At 40.8% G+C, this 21,242-nt stretch overlaps 1 protein-coding gene across 3 annotated transcripts; it reads left to right on the forward strand.

The window, feature by feature from the left end:
• Nucleotides 1-750: 750 nt before the first annotated feature.
• Nucleotides 751-19,559, forward strand: esco2 (establishment of sister chromatid cohesion N-acetyltransferase 2). 3 transcript variants are annotated; one of them, XM_003227938.4, is made up of 12 exons: nucleotides 751-1,018; nucleotides 2,870-2,911; nucleotides 5,438-5,497; nucleotides 7,427-8,450; nucleotides 10,220-10,310; nucleotides 10,552-10,612; nucleotides 11,706-11,835; nucleotides 13,386-13,517; nucleotides 14,286-14,375; nucleotides 15,116-15,259; nucleotides 16,898-17,082; nucleotides 18,872-19,559. In XM_003227938.4, the coding sequence occupies exons 3-12, from the start codon at nucleotides 5,454-5,456 to the stop codon at nucleotides 19,002-19,004; spliced, it is 2,034 nt and encodes a 677-aa protein (XP_003227986.2). In that variant the 5' UTR covers nucleotides 751-1,018; nucleotides 2,870-2,911; nucleotides 5,438-5,453; the 3' UTR covers nucleotides 19,005-19,559. The 3 variants fall into 3 exon arrangements, with proteins under 3 accessions (XP_003227986.2, XP_008119562.2, XP_008119559.2); XM_008121355.3 differs by lacking the exon at nucleotides 2,870-2,911; XM_008121352.3 differs by lacking the exon at nucleotides 751-1,018 and having other exon boundaries at nucleotides 1,027-2,911.
• The last annotated feature ends 1,683 nt before the right edge of the window (nucleotides 19,560-21,242 follow it).

Raw genomic sequence — 21,242 nt, forward strand, 5'->3', positions numbered from 1 at the left:
ATTATTATTATTATTATTATTATTATTATAAGGTAAGCGATCATATTGTCTGGTTGAGACAAGTGTGAATGTTGCAATTGGCCACGTTGATTAGCATTGAATGGCCTTGCAGCTTCAAATCCTGGCTGCTTCCTGCCTGGGGAAATCCTTTGTTGGGAGGTGTTAGCTGGCCCTGATTGCTTCATGTCTGGAATTCCCGTTTTCTGAATGGTGTTCTTTCATTTACTGTCCTGATTTAATGTAATTGAATCCCAAAGTCAGGAACTATACAGTATATGGTTGTGAAAACTGGACAGTAAAGAAAGCTCTAGGAATAGAATGGCCTAACCATATACAATACATCTACACTGCAAATTTAATGCAGTTTGATACCACTTTAACTGGCATAGCTTAATGTTATGGGATCCTGGCAAAGAAGACTGCAGACCTTGCAAAACTACAACTCTCACAGTTCCATGACCAATAAAGCGGTGCCAAACTGCCTTGGTTTTAAAATGATCCAGCAGTATCTCTGTCTCTAGTTCTCTGTGCGTCGCTTATTATCCGGAAGTGTCCGCCTCTTCGCCCCTTCTGTGCCATCCCGGTTCTCTTTGGTCAAGGGGTGTGTCTTTCTAGGAGTTGACAAGCGAGCTGAAGCTTCCCATTGGGTGAGAGCCGGTGAATAAGACTCCCGCCGAAGAAAGCGGGAGGGGAAACAGACCCGAGCTTAGTTATATTGACAAGCGAAGCAACCAATGAACGGTGGGGAAATGGTGAACGCCGACCAATCAGAAAGCGAGGGGAAAGAAAGTGCGCGCCGAACTGAGCGCGAGGGAGGAAAAAAGGAAGGAAACAACAAAAAAGCAGGCTCTAGCTTTGTCATTGGCTGTTGGCTCAACCAATCACTGCCGAGGACCAGAGCGCTGGCCAATCAGACACCGAGAGGAGAAAAGGCGCGCTCTGAGGGAAAGTTTCGAACCGAGTTTCAGAGAAAAAGCTGAGGCGAAAGCAGAGGCTCCTTTTTACTCCTTGTTCTAAGGTAAATATCGCAGTTTCTTCGCGGTGGGTTTTTATATAGTTTTACTAGCTTGGGTACCCGGCGTTGCCCGGGTTATTTGAAAAAGTAAATGTTTTAATTGCATAAGGTTGTGGGCGAACTACAACTCACATCATACCAGGTGAACCCCGAGAAATTACCTCAGTACTTCAAGTTTATTATGTTGGGCAAGTTTGCTCTGGATGCATCATGGGTGGGGTTCAGTGTGCTCTCTGGCAGTAGGGTGAACTACAACTCCTACCATGGTGAGTCAGCCCCCTCAAACCCCTCCAGTAAGTTGAGCTAGTCATAATAATAATAATAATAAAACTTTATTTATACCCCGCCACCATCATGAGGGTTCTGTGTGCCAAGATTGGTCCAGATCCATAATTGTTGTAGGTCCCTGGTTGTGGGTGAACTACAACTCCCAGAAAGGAAGGTCAGTTCCCTCCAAACCCCTCCAGCAATCAAATCTCGTCATATCAGGTATGTGTGCCACGTTTGGTCCAGATCCATCGGTGTTTGGGTTCACAGTGTTATCTGGATGTAGGTGAACCACAACTCCCCCCAATCAAGGTGAATTTTCCCCAAAGACTGCCAGTATTTTTTTCTTGTCATGGGGGCTCTGTGTGCCAAGTTTGGTCCAATTTCATCTTCGGTGGAGTTCAGAGTGCTCATTGATTGCAGGTGAACTATACATCCCAATACCTACAACTCCCAAAATGTCCAGGCCAATTTCCCTCAAAACCCATCAGTATTCAAATTTGGGCATATTTATTTATTTATTTACAGCATTTATAATTCCGCCCTTCTCACCCCAAAGGGGACTCAGGGCGGATCACATTACACATATAGGCAAACATTCAATGCCTTTTAACATAGAACAAAGACAAACAAACATAGGCTCCGAGCGGGGCTCGAACTCATGACCTCCTGGTCAGAGTGATTCATTGCAGTTAATTGCAGCTGGCTTGCTCTCCTGCCTGCGCCACATGCATGTCAAGTTTGGTCCATATCTATCATTGTTTGCATTCATAGTGTGCTGTGGATGTAGGTGAACTACAACTCCTATACATCCCTCTAAAGATCTCCAGTATTTTTTCTTGGTCATGGAGGTTCTGTGTGCCAAGTTAGTTCCAGGTCCATCGTTGGTGGGGTTCAGAGTGCTCTTAGATTACAGGTGAACTATACATCCCAGTACCTACAACTATAAACCATGGTGAATTCTCCCCAAACCTCTCTAGTATGTTCATTCGCTGATCAATTCCTCTGTTTGCTGTGTGCCATAGGAAAGAATAGGAAAGGGTTATGGGAGAGGCAGTGGGCGGGATCATGCAAATTCCACAGCAATTGAGAGAGTCAGAAACACTGAGATGTCTGTGGTAGAGGAAAAACAGAAAATCTAGGATGAAATTGTCCCCATATGAAAGCCTTAAATTGGGTGGTGGGCATTATGGTGTTTGTAGAGGAATTAGCAGGCTCTTGGACATGTTCATGGCACTCGCTATAACCTGCAGTGTCATTGGAGGGAGGGCCGTTAGTGTCTCCTGAGTAGTAGGAGCTATGGTTATTTGTGGAAGTGGGAGCTTGTCTGTGGAAGTGGACACCCCAGCAACACACTCACATACATACATATTTTCACATTTATTATGTGTATAGATATCCCATCCTCTTCAACTAATAAAGGTAACAATAATATAAATGAAAATAGTAATAAATAAAAATAGTAAAATAATAACATAATAATAAAATAATATTAAATCAAGGCAGCTCATGTTATTTTTGTTAGTATTGTGAATTTTAACCTGCATGTTATTAGTGTTGTTATATGCATTTTGTTTATTTTAATAGTGTTGTGTTTTATTTCCACGTTGCCTCAAGCCACAAGGAGAGGTGAGTAATAAATGTATTACTATCATCATCATCAGACAATTGCGTTGTTAAGGCTTTCATGGCCGGAATCATTGGTTGCTGTGAGTTTTCTGGGTGGCATGGCCATGTTCCAGAAGCACTCTCTCCTGACTTTTCACCCACATCTATGGCGGGCATCTGTTAAGGAAAACTACCCTAAAATATAGCAGAGCATCCAAAAATACAAAAAAAATGAGCATTAGCCAGCAGAGTGTGAGATGCCATTGGTTGTGGCTATAAAGAATTAAGAGCTTAGGAAGGCAAAGATGCAGAGTCCAAACAAAAGGTTTATTTACAATAATATAGAATAACTGCATTTCTTCTGAGCTACTCTAACACCCATCGCTTCTAAGGTTTCAAAGAGAGGGGGAAAACACCCAAACAATACAACTCTCCATACAAAGAAGAAGCATAAATCATATTTTAAAAAAATCTTGCAGTAGAAAAGTATCCATTTTACACAACCAATGAGAATGAGAGCAGAAACCGGAGAGAAGAAAAAGATACATTCCCAGCTGTCATACAGGAGACATGGGGAAAGGGAAACCCTTAACCTATATTAAGCTAACTAAGCTGTTCCTCATTGGGTACTTGAGCAGTGTGGGTTGAATTCCAACAGCATCCTCAGAGGTTGTGAGGTCTGTTGAAAACTAGGCAAATGGGGTTTATATATCTCTGGAATGTCCAGGGTGGAAGAATGAACTCTTGTCTGCCTGCGGCAAGTGTGAATGTTGCAATTGGCCACCCTGATTAGCATTGAATGGCCTTACAGCTTCAAAGGAATCAAGAAGCATGAAAGGCACTGCAGACTCACTCAACCAGAGAAGTCAGCCATAGCAGAGCACTTGATGAGCCAACCTGGACACAACATATTATTTTAGAACACAGAAATGTTGGGCCAGTCTAACAACCACCATGTCAGACTACACAGAGAAACCATTCAAATCCACAAACAGGCGGACAATTTCAACAGAAAGGAGGAAGCCATGGAAATGAAAAAATCTGGCTACTAATATTAAAAACTAAAATCAGGACAGCAAATAAAGAATAACACTCAGAAAACAGGAATTCCAGGCATGAAACAATCAGGGCCAGTTAACATCTCCCAACAAAGGATTCCCTCAGGCAAGAAACAGCTAGGCATTGAAGCTGAAAGTATAATCAAGGTGGCCTATTGAAATGCTCACACTTGCCTACAACAGACAAGATTTCTTTCTCCCACCCTGTACATTCCACAGATATATAAACTCCACCTGCCTAGTTTCCAACAGACCTCACAACCTCTGAGGATGCCTGCCATAGATGTGGGTGAAACGTCGGGAGAGAATGCTTCTGTAACATGGCCAGACGGCCCAGAAAACTCACAGCAACCCCATATTACGAGGGTTGAATGAAAAGCATTACAACGGATCCTTCTAGCTCTGTATTGTCACTACTAACTGCCTCAAGCTGGGTTTGCATGGCCATATAATTTAGTTTGAATTGCATTATCTGGGACTCAATCAGGCATGGGCAAACTTGGGCCCTCCAGGTGTTTTGGACTTCAACTCCCACAATTCCTAACAGCCAGTAGACTGTTAAGAATTGTGGGAGTTGAATTCCAAAACACTTGGAACACCCAAGTTTGCCCATGCTTGGTCTACACACACACACACACACACACAAATATATACAGACAGTCCCTGAGTTACCAACATCCGACTTACAAATGACTCATAATTAAAAAGAAGTTTGAGAGAACAGGAAGTGAGAGAAATCAGTCAGAAGGGAAATTAACACATGGAATCCAGTTATCCCAGGATTGTGTATGGTGCAGCCAAGGCTGTCAGAGTAGTATCAAACCGCCATAATTTTGGACTATATTTAAATGTTGGACCAATTATGTGAAATTCTTCCATAGAAGCATAACTGAATAGTAAGTAGGTAGGTAAAATTTTAAGGAACCCCGGTGACGAAGTGTGTTAAGGCACTGAGCTGCTGAACTTGCAGACCGAAAGGTCCCAGGTTCAAACCTCGTGAGCAGCGTGAGCGGCCGCTGTTAGCTTCAGCTTCTGCCAACCTAGCAGTTCTGATGTGAGTAGATGTGAGTGAACTGTAGCTCCCAACATCCAAAGTCAGTAAAGATCTGTATAGTACAGTTCAAGCTGCATTATGTTGTTAGGCAGTGTAGATCCTTCCTTTGTAGCTATCCAGCATCTTTTCCAGCTCTCACTGAACCAGGGAAGTTCTTCATGCAAAGCATGTGCTGTCGCTGAACTTTCATTACTGTCTTCTTTTGGAGTCCCGTCCATGTCCCCATCAAAGTGTGTATGGTGTGTGTGTGAAATACCTCTGAAGGAAATGATGAATCCAAGCTAAGTGATGTTCTGAGAGATGGGATCAGGATTTCTCAATGTAAATTCATGTGAGAAACTGAAGTATTAATGACAGGTCAGGATGGGCATGGGTTGCAGACCCATAACTCAAAACCTTACTGTATTTATTAACGTAAATATTCCTAATTTACAGACACTTTACAGAAGATATGGCAGCGGTTACCCCAAGAAAACGCAAACGGAGTTCTGATGGGTAAGGTGTCCATTGTAAAATAACTAAAAATAATTAAATGTTCATTTTATTGCATGGCTGCGCAATGGGTTAAATCCTTGTGCCAGCTGAACTGCTGACCTTAAGGGCAGCGGTTCAAATGTGCAAGAGGGTGAGCTTCTGTCTGTCAGCTCTAACTTCCCATGCAGCAACATGAGAGAATCCTCCCACAGGATGGTAACACATCCGGGTGTCCCCTGGCAACGTCTTTGTAGACAGCCAATCCTCACACCAGAAGTGACTTGCAGTATGTTCTCAATTTCACTTGTGACACGATAAAAAATTCCTTCTTATTAAATGTATATCTGGGGATACATTTTATTTGTACCGAAATAGATTTTGACACAAAAGATATTACAGCAGAGTCTCACTTATCCAACCTTCACTTATCCAATGTTCTTTATTATCAAACACAGTCTGCCTCCCGCCCGGATCCACAGCTGTTTCTCTAGGCAGCAATTCTATCTTTATTTGTAGTCAATTTTTTACTAGTCAATGTTTTTGTAGTCAATGTTTTCAATACATTTCAGTGTTTTGGTACTAGATTTGTAAATACAGTAATTACTATGTAACATTATTGTGTATTGAATTGCTTTTTCTGTCAATTTGTTGTAAAACATGTTTTGGTGCTTAATTTGTAAAATCATAATGTAATTTGACGTTTAATAGACTTTTCCTCAATCCCTCCTTATTATCCAACATTTTCGCTTATCCAACGTTCCACCGGCCCATTTATGTTGGATAAGTGAGACTCTACTGTATTGGTTATTCAATACCATCCTCACATTCATGAGCCTGCTATCCACAGTGTCATTTATCCATATGACCATTTTCTATGGTCTGAAACGCAACTATGCTATTCCTGGGCTTTCCTAGATAACATTTGCTTTCCTAGATAACGATAAAACCACTTCTTGCCACAAAGGTCAGCTACATTCCAGAAACTTGACATTTCTTCCCTGCAGACTGCCAATGTGCCACAGAACGCAGACACTTTTCTTTATTTCAGTAGGGTCCTTCTATGGACCCTTATGCACAATTTTACGCACACACATAGTTGTTGGGCGAGTGGGCTTATTAACAAAAGACTCCCCATAAACGTATAGCAGAGTGACTAATTAGCAGCAGCGTGATCCAGCACCAGTAGTCAAAAGCGATAAAAAGAACAAAAATACACAGACCAGTGTTATTTCTTCCTTAGGAGGCTTTTCTTTATAGCAGAATAATATGGATGCACTATTTACAAAAACAAGGTTTCCACAACACAAATAAAGTTCTCTATAATTCAGTTTTTGCTTCCATGCAGGGCTTCTTTCTCATGCAGATAAACAGCTTCACTCTCACAGAGCCTCCTCTCACACTGAATTTACACAGGAGCTACATACAGCAGCCTTCACACACAAGGCCTTCAACCTGTGGCTTCTCTCACTGGAGCTTCTCACACCAGGCCTTCTCGCACACAGGCCTACCTCATACTGAGGCCTACCTCTCAATGAGACCTCTCTCATTCAGAGGCTAACACTAAGGCATTTCTCATACTCCTCAGGACGACACCAGCTTTGGCCCACTAACTCTAATAAGCTTTGACCTACTCACTCTCCCCAGGGCTACACTAGTTTATTTAACCTTTTCAGTGTTTGACTGACATTTTTGTAATGAAAAATACCTAGTTAATTTTTAATATCTCTGACACAGATACAGGTGTCGTACTGTATGAGTGACAAAGTCTTTATTGCATGTTTTGAGGCTTCCCTTTTCAAATTATGACATAGTTATATTCCTTTTTATGTAACAAGTCAGTTCTGAGGTAGCTTTGAATGCTTGGTAGAGTGTCTCCTAAATGAAAATTACAGTAGGTAGCCAAATTCATTCAGAAATGTGTAAAGAGTGCAATATTAATATGTTTTGTAGCCTGCAGTTAACACATGGGAATCCAGTGAAAAAGCTGATGATGGAGTTCACCCAAGGGCTGCCTGCAGTGAAGGTGTTTTGGGATCAGGATTGTGCATCTCCAATAAAGCAAACATCTGCTTTCCTAGATAATGATAAAGAAAACCACTTCTCGCCGCAAAGGTCAGCTATATTACAGAAACTCGACATTTCCCCCCTGCAGACTGCCAATGTGCCACAGAGAAGGCAGACAGTTTTCCCACAGAAAACATCCCCAGAGTCTGGTACTAAATGTAGTTCTGTTGTTCCTGCTGGTTCCTTTTACAACAAAGGCAAGCAATTTCTCAACATTCTAGAGCGGAAGCTGGCAAATGAAAGCCAACCCCTTGGTCTAGGAAATGATAGTGGGGACCTCCCTGTCACCAGCAAAACAGAGACAGCCCAGGTGAAAATGCCGACAGCTAGGATGCCCAGTTCAAAAACATACAAGCGTCCAGCTGCTTCAAAGCAACCCAAGGCGTTGCCCAAAAACACTAAAAAAGCCAAATTAGAGATTTCTCATCCCAAGCCTTTTGAGGGAAAAGAGAATGCTAACTGTCCTACAGAAAAGAAAATTGAGGGCTCTTTCAAGGTCTTAAGCATGAAATTCAAGCCTACACTGAAACTCCAAACAGGAGCAGCATTCTTTACCACTGGAAAGAAAGGGAGCTCTGCTTCTAAAAAAGGGCCCTCGTCCCCATTATCCTCCCCATCTGTCAGCAAGGCGGAAGTCAAAGAGAAGCCGGAGAGTCTCCTGAAACAAAGCAAGCTCACCTTGCCCACTAAAAACAAACCAACTGAAGCTGGCAGAAAAGGAAACTGTGCCACAGAAATTGAAAAAGAGGAGAAACCTAATCATGTGGGGAAGGATGAGGTGCAGGCCCAAAGTACTAGTCAAGATTTGGAGAATGTGTCTGAATCAAGCCTGCTGGATACTGAGCCCCAGACTCCTCAGTCTGTTGGCTTGAAGGTGCTGGATCTAAAGGAAATCGAGGCTACAAATCAGGTAGGTAAAATGAAGCTGAGAAAAACTTACGCTGGGGCTTTCACCAGTGGGAAAATTTAAGTACAGTAGAGTCTCGCTTATTCAACGTTCTGTATTATCCAACACAGTCTGCCTTGTAGTAGTCAATGTTTTTGTAGCCAATGCTTTCAATACATTACAATGTTTTGGTGCTAAACTCGCAAATACAGTTATTATTTCATAATATTACTGTGTATTGAACTGCTTTTTCTGTCAATTTGTTGTAAAACATGTTTTGGTGCTTAATTTGTAAGATCATAATGTAATTTGACGTTTAATAGGCTTTTCTTTAATCCCTCCTTCTTATCCAACATTTTCGCTTATCCAATGTTCTGCCGGCCCGTTTATGTTGAATAAGCGAGATTCTACTGTAGATACTGAATGGCCTCTGCCAGGTATGCAGTAATTGCATCTTGCATACTCAATGTTGCAAAGGGTTGGAATAAAATTTAGTCAAAATATAGTCACTTCAAGGTGTTTTGCAACCATGACTGCTTTGTTTGGTTTTTTGAGATCACATAATTCTGCCATACAGAGGAAATTAAATGTTAGAAACCACTGTTGACACCTTTTCCTACCAGGATTCTGTGCTCTATTAAAACGAACACTAGCAGCCTAAGCATGCAACGAATAGCCGTACAACACTGCAGGATCCCAAATTGTCCTTTAGTTTGAAAAAAAAGTGTCAGACTAGGTCACAAAATTTGAAATAAAATCTAAATTTTAGCTCTTCCTAAGTATGCTCCATCTGTGTGTTTAAAAGGAGAGGAATTTGTTTATTACTCACCCTAAGTTTTATTTGGAGTTCCTGGTGGTGCAGCGGATTAAACTGCTGAGCTGCTGAATTTCCTGACTGAAAGGTGGGCAATTCGAAACCTGGGATCAGAGTGAGCTCCTGCTATAAGCACCAGCTTCAGCCATCCTAGCAGTTCGAAAACATGCAAATGTGAGTACCGCTTCTGCGGGAAGGTAACGGTGCTCAATGCAGTCATGCTGGCCACATGACCTAGGAGGTGTCCATGGACAACACTGGCTCTTCGGCGTAGAAATGGAGATGGGCACCAACCCCTGGAGTCGGTCACTACTAGACTATCTCTGGCGGGACCTGAAGGTTTCTCTTTTATTTTCTTTACTTCCCTGGACCAGAGCTGAAGCTGTAAGCCTTTGCTTTGTTCTCACCTCAGACCTGAAGCTAAAGCAAAGAGATGTTTTATTAGGAACTCTTTTATGATGAGTGATTTCATTGCTATCCTCTTATTATGAGGTTGTACAAATCAATATACAGTATTTATATCATCAAAACAAGGTGACCGACTTCTTTCTCCAAGTAGGATGGACAGATGATCAGTAAGTGTGTAGATAATAAATATCCAATAGTGCTCTTTCACAGAAAGTTCTGATCTAGGCTTTTGTTGGATGGAAGGAAAAGAGGCTGATTCTATGCAATTTTCTCTTTCCTGCCCTCCCACCCCAATCTGGGCATAAGTCGATGTACTCATTTCGGCTTGCATGAAAACAACAAATCTCAAGATTGGAAATAATGTGAATTGCTTGATTTCTGCTTTCCTACTCTCCCATTAAATGCCAAGCAGCCTGCTTAAGTTCCTTTAGTAGTTTTCTGGCTTTTCAACCACATGCTAACCAGGCACAGATATGCTTCTTTTCAGCAAATGTTATTGCATCTCTCTTCACAGCAACCTGTGGAATGTTTATACGATTTGGTTTATTTAAGAAATATGTCATATTCACAGGACTTGGAAGAAATGCCAAAACAATCACCTATAGCTGTGAACAAGGATGAGAATACCTCTTCCACTAAACCTTCTATTGAGAGTCGCCAAGGTAAAATATGTATAAAGTTAAGATCATGTCAGAATTTCAAATACATATGTTTTAATCAGTTTTAGCTGCGCTTTTAATAACATTGATATTTAATTATGTTTTAAGTTTTGTAGATTTGTAGATTTTAAATTGTACTGAAATGTTTTAACGTAAGCTGCTTTGAGAGAAAAAGCGGGGTATAAATAAACATAATAATATGAATAATAGCTTCATGGTCAACTGGATGTCCCTTTCTCTTTAGTGTCAGCGTTGGCGTACAGTGCTCATCCTTTGTGTAGCACACCCTTCAGCAACAAAAAAAGGTATGTCAATATTCATAAGTTATGCAATGAAAGAGAAGGATAAAGGTTTTTTCTAACTGCATACTTTGCCTTGACTAATAAATAGCGTAATTACATTTTCATCCACTACTTTTTTCCCATCTGATTTTAAATATATACACTGTACAGAACTGTGAAGACTTGGTATAAATAAATTGCTATGATACATCACTGCTTTTCCAATCTCCTTGAACTGATCCTAAAACCAAAAGCAGTCTTATTCTTGAGTTGCTGTGAGATTTTCGGGCTATCTGGCCATGTTCCAGAATCATTCTCTCCTGACATTTCACCCACATCTATGGCAGGCATCCTCAGGGGTTGTGAGGTCTGTTGGAAGGAAACTAGGCAGTTTTGGTTTATAAGTCTGGCTAATGTCCAGGGTGGGAAAAAAAACTCTTGTCTGTTTGAATGTTGCAATTGGCCAGCTTGATTAGCATTGAACAGCCTTTCAGCTTCAAAGCCTTACTGTTTCCTGCCTGGGGGATCCTTTGTTGGGAGGTGTTAGCTGGCCCTGATTGTTTCCTGTCTGGTATTCCTCTGTTTTCGGAGTGTTCTTTATTTACTGTTCTGATTTTAAAGGCTTTTAATACTGGTAGCCAGATTTAGTTCATTTTCATTGTTTCTTCCTTTCTGTTGAAATTGTCCACATGCTTGTGGATTTCAATGGCTTCTCTGTTTCTCGAAGATTTAAAGCTTCGAGTTCTGCTCCGATTCCTATAAGGACTCACTGCAGACCTTGATGTTCATCCCTGTATGAAGGTGAACTAAATCTTTTCAAGCATAGTGATTTATTTTGTTTGCTTTTTTACTGTTTCCCCCATCAATGGAATCAGTATCAACTCTGAACTTGCATAGAGAATGGCTAGCTATCCTTGTAGACCAGATGTGCACTATAGTGGCCCTCCAGATACTGCTAAATTACAAGTCTCAGCATTCTTCACCCTTCACTAGGATGGCTAGAACTTCTGAGTAGCTAGGACAGCCAGCTACTCTGAAGATCCACATTTAACTAACTTCTGCCATAGTCTCTGTGCAGCCATATTGGTTACGAAGAAATATCTTAAATATATTTCAGGTCACGGACTCATCCTGATGAGCAGCCAATACTGGATGTTGGTCCAGGAGTACAAAACATCCCTGCTATACCAAGAACAAGCAAGAAGTCCAAGGAACTGAGTAAAGGTCTAAAGGATCAGATGGTCATTGTGAGTACATTTATGCAATCATACTGCTGTTACTGTTGCAAGAGCAATTGAGGCATTTGGTAATTCAAAGGAGCTTTCTATTTCCCTTGTTTTACATTCCTTATTTCTGTTTATGTGTTCTTCTGAGTATTGTACAGCTCTTTTCTAATGCTGTAGATCAGAGTTGTCAAACTCATTTTCATTGAGGGTTGATGCGCTTTTTACCCAATTTGGCTATCCCTGGTGTTATTGAATGACAACTCCCATCCATTTTGAGAATCCGCCAGATACTTACTTACTGGGACGATCCCTCGTTGTCCGAGTATGATTGTCTTCCAGGTGTGGTGTCCTGGCGGTGAATGCGTACGTGACTGTGGAGCCCTAGTCTTGACCCACATGTTCTTCCACAGTGAGGACATTGGAAGGCGGTCCCAGTCAGAGTTGGCTTGATGCGCCTTCCTGTTGGTTTCTCCCTTAAGCCCTCCATTCGTGCCTCTTCAAACTTCGCAGCACTGCTGGTCACAGCTGATCTCCAATTAGAGCGCTCTAGGGCCAGGGCTTCCCAGTTCTCAGTGTCTATGTCACAGTTTTTAAAGTTGGCTTTAAGCCCATCTTTAAATCTCTTTTCCTGCCCACCAACATTACGTTTCCCGTTCTTGAGTTGGGGGTAGAGTAGCTGCTCTGGGAGACAGTGATCGGGCATTCGGACAACGTGGCCAGTCCAGCGGAGTTGATGGCGAAGGAGCATCGCTTCAGTGCTGGTGGTCTTTGCTTCTTCAAGCACGTTGACATTTGTCCGCTTGTCTTCCCAAGAGATTTGCAGGATTTTTCGGAGGCAAAGCTGGTGGAATTGTGGTAGGAGTTGAGTGTGATGTCTGTAGATGGTCCACGTTTCGCAGGCGTAGAGCAGGGTTGGGAGAACAATAGCTTTATAAACAAGCACCTTGGTGTCCTTACGGATGTCTCAATCCTCAAACACTCTGCTTCATTCAGAAAAATGTTGCGCTTGCAGAGCTCAGATGGTGTTGTATTTCAGTGTCAATGTTGACTTTTGTGGAGAGGTGGCTGCCAAGGGAGTGCAAATGGTCAACATTTTCAAATGTTACACCATTAAGCTGTATTTCTGGCATTGCAGAGGAATTGCCTGGTGACTGCTGGAAGAGCACTTCGGTTTTCTTGATGTTCAATGAGAGGCCGAGCTTCTCGTATGCTCCTGCAAAGGCGGACTGGGGGTAATGGGAAATGCAACCTATTAGCACTTGTGGCTCTGAAAGTGAGGAAAAGTTAAAGAACGTTTTAATGTCAGGAATCCTATCCATAAGCCTTGTATCTCAGTTCAGACCCCACTCTCCTGACTAGACGGGACAAACTGCAGCCTTCCAGATGTTACTATATCACAACTCCCATCAAACTCTAGTCATGATGTCTAATTATGAGGAATACAGGAATTGGGGTCTAGCATCTGGAGAACCACATAAAATGATATGGTGGGCTGGATTTGGCCCACGGGACTCAATTTTGACACAAGTGCCATAGATTAGATTATAGTCATGTGGTCCTTACCTTGGCAGGATGCTGGTCAAAAACACTTTGGTGCCACCGTCTGCAAATCATGTGGTATGGTGTACTCCGCTGCCAATCCGGAGGATGAAGCCCATCACATCCAGTATCACCAGAGGTTACTTGAAGGAATAAAATACGTGGTAAGTTGACCTTTACGAACTGACTTCTTGAATTTCGGCATGATTCCAGAAAATACAGCTCCTAGAACATATCTTAGCAAATGCAATGCAGTTTGGCAACTGCTAGGAATGTGACCATAGAGATTCAGTCTTGAAATGGAGCATTCTGGTGATTGCTTATTCCAAGCTTTCTTGAGATTGTTTTATGTGTTACAGGTGGAGTCTCTCTTATCCAAAATGCTTGGGACTATAAGTTTTTAATATGTGATTTATAGGTGTATTTAATTATGTTGTGCTCCTTGAGCTGAAAGGAGAGGCGAGTAGTAAATAAATAAAAATTATTATTTTCTTCAGATTTTGGGATTCCTGTGTTTGCATATACATAGTGAATGATGGATGTGGGAAGAGTGCTGCATCCACTGAATTTTAACTCAAGGAGCCCTGACATCTTTTCAGATATTTAAGCATGGATCCCATTCTTTTCTTTTCCAAACTAAACATAATAATAATAAGTTGTGTATGTTAATAATCAATATCATAATTATTAACATACACAGCTCCCTGTCCCGCTCCTCATAGGGTTTGGTTTTTGTTTCTTAGTATTTTATATTTCCAGATAAAGGAGACTAAACCTGAGATGCAGAAAATTGGTGACAGAGCTTAATATTAAAAACAACCAGTTTCCCATTTCGTTATAGCTTTGGTAAGTGTTTTGAAATCCAGCTGTGTACTCCAAGCTGTTAATAATATAAATTTGTTTTCTCCTGTCCTTTTCCATCCTGTTGACAGAACTGGAAGAATGAACATGTTGCTGCTGAATTCTGGGATGGGAAAATAGTTTTGATCAGGCAGAGTGATCCAAAATATGCCACCAAGAAGGTACAGTGCAGAATTTTCTTCTAGTCTTGCTTGTCTGGAGGTGAAATGATACTTGTTTGCCTCAAAACTCATACCTGTCTGTTTCAGGAATGCTTCGAGATTCTTGTACCTTATATTCCTTTTTGCTCGAGTGTTGTTAAAGTCCATTGCATCTCTGGTTTACATTTTATAGCATTTAAAATACAATTTGTTACATTTTAAACTAAATTCCCCACCTATTTATTTTGCAATAGACTACAGTCTCACTTATCCAACATAAATGGGCCAGCAGAAGACTGGATAAGTGAAAATGTTGGATAATAAACAGGGATTCAGGAAAAGCCTATTAAACGTCAAATTATGCTATGGTTTTACAAATTAAGTACTAAAACAAGTTTTACAACAAATCAACAGATAAAGCAGTTCAACACATGCTAATGTTATGTAGTAATTACTGTATTTACGAGTTTAGCACCAAAACATCACAATCTATTGAAAACACTGACTACTAAAAGGCAGACTGCATTGGATAATACAGAACGTTGGAAGAGCGAAGGTTGGATAAGTGAGACTACTGTATTATCAAGAGATTAGCTTGTGGTAATGTTTTTGCTCTGGTTTTTCATTTCCATTTATGAATTAAACCAAAGTATCAGCTTTATTACTTCCACTGCTAACTCCTTCAAGGCATAGTACACAGATAATATCTAGAAATGTTGATTGTTATGAATTCTGTATGCCATTTTTTTTTATTCTCACAGGCCGAAGATGTTCGTCAACTGGTAGATAGCGAACTTGGATTTAAACAAGTGGTACTGACATGTCCAACTCAGATTCAAACATACCTATTTGTATCTAATGAAAAGAAGATAATTGGCTGCTTAATCGCTGAGCCTGTCAGACGGGTGAGTAGTTTGCTGCTGTGTAAATTGGAAATGTACCTCGCAGTGGCACCTCCAATGCTGAAAGAACCTTCCAAATAGAATTATGAAAGGTTGAGTCATTCCTCTGAGGCATTACCTGGGATTCTGTGACAGACCAAAATTTTCATTATATTTTGTCTACACATTGCTACTTTATCAAATGACTAGCTTAGGTACTCAGTGATGCCTGGGTTAGGTATTTTGTTACTTTGGTTTTGGATTTTTGGAATGGTCCTATTAGAAATACATAAGGCTTTTTGGATGTTGGATACAAATTAGTCTTTGGATGTAGGTAAACTACAACTCCTGTCACCTGGGTCAATTCTCCCCCCCCCCCTCCCAAACTCAGCCAGTATTTAAAGTTGGTCAAGGTGGGTATGTGTGCCAAGTTTGGTCCAGATCCATTGCCAGTGGGGTTCACAGTGGACTTTGCATATTGATGAACTATAAATCCCATTGTCACCCTACCACCACCCAATTCCACCAGTACTTATTTATTTGCAGCATTTATATTCCGCCCTTCTCACCCGGAAGGGGACTCAGGGCAGATCACAATGTACAGATAAATGGCAAATGCCATTAGACACAGAGACAAAGACACAGGCAATTTAACATTTTCCAGCTTAATGAGAGTATGCTCGATTCCGGCCACAGGGGGAGCTGCTGCTTCATCTTCCACTGTGACACTGAGTCCTTGATGGAGTACTTCCTCGTTCTTCCGCACGCTGCTGGACGTTTTTATGGTGTCCTAAATTAGTTAAATTAGTCTCCCCCCTATGAAGCGGTACCTAGATTTCCTACTCGACAGATGCAACTGTCTTTCGGGTTGCTTAGGTCAACAACGAGCTGGGCTATTTTAATGGTTGGGTGCTCAATCTGACCCAGGCTGGCTTCGAACTTATTACCTCTTGGTCAGTAGTGATTTATTGCAGCTGGCTACTAACCAGCTGTGCCACAGCCCGTTGTGGTGAATCTGTGTGCCAAATTTGGTCCAAACTCATTTTTGGTGGGAGTCGCAGGGCTTTCTGGATGTGGAAGCTATCTTGAAAAATGCATACATACATAGATAGACAGCTACATACATAAAATATATATTTTCACTTTTATTATGTACACAGATGAGAGCGACTGGAACTTCAATAATTCATTACACTATGTAACACATTTTTTGTTCCTAGGCTGTAAATGTCATTTCCTAATTGACTGTATCATAAAAACAGGAAAAAAAAGGTCTATTAAACTGCAAAAGTTTTGTTTTGGAGGGAGGGACATCCTGCAGCACACTTTGCTATAGTTTTTCAATGACGATCTCATAGAGTCCCAACCAATTTGACATAGTTTGTGGCAGCCACAAAAACAAAGTTTCTGGAGTATAGCAACAATTGCACAATTAAACAAGCAATAACACTCAAACCAGGAACAGTACTTTTGTAACGTTGTGTAATTGGGTGGGGAAAAAAATCCCCAAAAATGATTTGGGACACTTGCTAAAGGCACTCCAAGCAACATAGTTTCCATTCATTTTTAGGCAACACTGAGTATCCCATAAAATCCCAAACTATAATTGAGGTTTCTTGCCTTTTCATTTACCTTGTACAAGCCTGTCTTATTTGTTCCTAGGCTTTCCGGGTGCTTTCAGAGCCCACAACAGAGCTGGACTCTCCCAATAAGAGCGGCCTGGAGCCTCAACGTGTTTGGTGCTGTTCAACGGAGCCGGAGAACGTTTTCTGCGGAATCAGCCGAATCTGGGTCTTCAGCCTGATGAGGAGGAAGCGTGTCGCCAGCCGCATGGTGGATGTGCTCAGGTGAAGCATCACATCTCACTACCACCATTAAACACAGCATACATTTTCTTTATGAACCAGGTCTGTCATGCATACAGTTGCACAAATGTAGAGTTAAACCAAGCAGTCTGTTGTACACCATCTAGATAAGGCATAGGCACACTTTATTGGAAATACCATAACCTATTGGAAAATAACTGCACCCAGTCTCTGGGCACATATCCTTTTGGAAATAAATGGCAATCATAACCTTATTGAAAAGGTAAAAATGATATCACAATCCATTTGGCAAAAGTGAATCTCCATGAACATGTGGAGACTATGTTTTGAAAACCACTAGTCAAGAAAAGCATGACCTTGTTAGAAGTCAACCTTTTGAACAAGTGATATTCATAAGCATTCATGTAATGGCACACAGGTAACTCACCTGTTAAACTGAAGAACCATGTCTTTGAATTGCCAAGGACAAAGACATGCCATTATAAAAATATATTTGGTTAGCAGAGGATAGTTGTTTCTTTGAAATTGAAATATAAAAGATATACACTCTATGTTGTCGAAGACTTTCATGGCTGGGATCACAGGGTTGTTGTGTGTTTTCCAAGCAGTTTGGCCATGTTCCAGAACTATTCTCTTCTGATGTTTCGCCCACATCTATGGCAGGCATCCTCAGAGGTAATGTGGAGAGAATACTTCTGGAACATGGCCATATTGCCCAGAAAACACACAACAACCCCGATATACACTCCCTTGAAGCCTCTTAGTTTAAAATATGCACTCGAGATAAAAACAAAGTCTTCTTTGAAAATAGCATATCATGTTTACTCATAAACAACTTGTATTAATACACCGTGCAGGCACATTTCTTATTAAAGTTCAGTTTTAGATAGGATGTCGTTTCTCTCTGTGTTGTGTTCATAGGATATCATTCTTAATCAATAATCCATAGTCTTTAAGTATAGCTGTACTCACTGAAGTCCATAAATCATACTTCTCTACTAAAGTCCAAACAGCAACTTCTCTGATGAAGTCCAAACACATACTGAATACAAAATGGAGTCCTGAGTCTGAACATGCTCAGTACAAACACATGTCTATAACCCCTCTCACACCAAAGAGTTAAGTCAAACGGACAAATCAATATACACATAGAATACAGATTAGCAAATAAATAGTGAAAGGCTTGGGCGGTTGCTATTTCCAATACACTTTGGCCCTCCAGATGTTTTGGACTTCAGCTCCCACCATTCCTAACAGCTGGTAGGCTGTTAGAAATTGTGGGAGCTGAAGTCCAAAACACCTGGAGGGATGCCTGATCTAGATCATATACAATTATAGTTCAAGCCTGACAGAAGTCTTTTAAGTCTTAATTTACATGCTTATGTGTAAAACAAACTCCCACTAATAGCAAAATTACAAATGAATTGCAGATACATGTCTCTGTTTTCCTTATTATTTCTTTAGGGGTAGAATTCAAAGGCCTGACCATGTTAGTAAAACAGGCATGGGCAAACTTTGGCCCTCCAAGTGTTTTGAAGTTCAACTCCCACAATTCCTAACAGCCTACCAATTGTGGAAATTGAAGTCCAAAACACCTGGAAGGCCAAAGTTTGCCCATGCCTGGCTTAAAATATCAATAAGCAAAGGGAGCTTGTAGTTAGTTCTGAGATGCTACATGGCCCCTTCGCATCCTCATTTCTAGTTTTTGCCAACTTTAAACAACCCATTGCACATTCATTGCAAGCTGTAAGTAGCTCAAGGGAGACTGGATAGTTGTGCTGCACTAATAAAAAATTGTTTTCTCTTCCAGGCGAACGTTCTGCTTTGGCTCTTACCTAAGCACCGATGAAATTGCCTTTTCAGATCCTACACCAGATGGCAAGGTATTTGCCATCAAGTATTGCCAGACGCCCAACTTTCTTGTGTATAATTTCCTCAGTTAAGGCCTTTTACACACTACAAGAGCTTGACCCTCCTCACAGCGAGGGCTTCTCTACTTTTGAAAAAGATGCCTGTTGCCATTTTGCTTGTGCTCTGTTCTGCATTTTAATATCAGAACATAAATTGTAAGTGGTACTAATCCAAGGTTGTGTTCTTTAATTGTTTTAATACTGGAAGTTAGAACTTCTGAAGTTTATCTTAAGGGTTTGATCATATGAAAGGTTCTCTAGCTGCGCCTCATCTTTGTTTCAGCCATTCTTAATATCTGCTGCCACCAGCAATCTGCTCTTTTGCATTCAGATTGCTTGTTGGATCTAGGCTTAAGAAAATAACTCTGTTATACTGAAAAAACTGCTTTGTGGAAAGACAAGGCAGGATATGGAGGGTGTTAATGCTGCTATGTACTAGTTAACCTTTAATTTTTTGCACCTGTTCGCACTGGGGCTGGTTCTGTAGCTCTGACGTGTTGGATGTAAGATTGTGTCTGCAAACCAGTGCGATTTTTGCACTAAATCTTGTTAGACTAAGTCTGGACAAATAAATATTTGTGTGTTTTAGTCTGGTAGTGTGCTTATTGATATTTGGAAGCAAAAATATGATATGGTCCAGTCTGCAAAAATGGTTACCCTTGATCTGTATAACGGCGAGGAAGAGTTTTTCCACAACGGATCATCCTCCTATATGGGGAAATAATTTGAACCTACTGCCTTCACTGGGTAAGTGCTGTCACCAATTTATAATGGGGACCCTGTTTGGTATCCCACTAATTATATATTTGCATTTGTATATATGTGGAGGTATAGATGTTCTTTCTTGTTCCTCTGCTAGGTTATTTAGGTGTTTTATGGCACCAGAAAACCTAATCTGGCTGTATAGTTTACAGCGGGCATGGGCAATCTTCAGCCCTCCTCAAGGTGTTATGGACTTCAACTGCCTCAAATTCTAATAGCCTACCCAAAGTTTGCCCAGCCCTGGTTTTCAGAGCCATTCTATATCTTCTAAAATAGCTTCCACCTTGAACTCTTGTCAATTAAATGAGAACTCAGCTATGCTTCTCAAAGCTTCTTAGAGAAAAAGAGGGATAGCTATGGCTATACATGTGTTTTGTAACCTAAGAAGATATAATGACTTAAGTGTCCCTTTGTACAGATTTATTCCCGTAATTCAAATTATCTTAGATGTTGCTTGAAAACAAAAACACTGTTTTCATGTATACTTAATTGCAGATCAAATATGAAAACGTGTGTTATAGAGCCAGAGACAGCAAACACATTGTTAGTGACTTAGCATGAATGTCCATTCTTGAACAATGATTGTCTTGTGCTTCTAAGGACACATCTATACTGTTGGATTAATGCAGCTTGGTTCCTCTTTAATAGGTGTGGCTCAATGCTATGGAATCACAGGAGTTCTGGTTTTACAAGGCCTTTAGCTTTCTCAGCCAAAAAGTGCTGGTGCCTCAACAAACTACAACTCCCAGGATTCCATAGCATTGGCCCATGACAGCTGAAGTGGTTTCAATTTGCATTAATTCTGCATTTCTGATATGGAGAAGTCCATAAGTAAAAATAAATTACCCTGGGAAAAGTTGGTGAAGCTAACTACAAGTGATAGATCTAGATATGTGTGAAGAAGAACACTAGATTGGTTGGACTAATGAATGGGAAAATGCAAAAAAGTAACTGACACACACCTTTCATAGCGTATCATTGCATTACATATCAAGAAGTCTGTAAAGACTCTGGAACTAGATGATATAATGACCATGGTCAATGCACTTCATTTGGGCATGTAGCTTGAATAATCTCTCATTTCAGCTGTTTTTGTAGGAGGGTGGAACCAAAGACATGCCATACCACACAGAAGTCCTTAAATAATTTTTGAGCTTAGGGAAAAAATGTACTTCTCATACAAAGTTGTTTTGCTACCATATGTGGTTGTGTGGTTTTGCTATGCTGTGTCACATAACAGCATCTCAACCAACAGAATCAGAGGCTTCAGGGATGCAAACAAATTATCAAGCCTCAAGTTTTATCATTCTGTTTTGACCCTGTTGTATCCTTCCTCGAGTCTCAAGGAAAGGCAGGCTGTTGTTATTAGAGACTAATGCTGCTTACAAACCTTCAGCCAAGAGCTGTGTGCCAAACTTGTGTCTATATTAATCTTCCCTTTTTGAGATGTGATGCAGTTTGCCTCAATTTCCAAAGTTTTTACAGGTGATTTTTTTATAATGACTGCAG

Source organism: Anolis carolinensis, chromosome 1 (genome assembly GCF_035594765.1).
Source record: "Anolis carolinensis isolate JA03-04 chromosome 1, rAnoCar3.1.pri, whole genome shotgun sequence".
Lineage (NCBI taxonomy): Eukaryota > Metazoa > Chordata > Lepidosauria > Squamata > Dactyloidae > Anolis > Anolis carolinensis.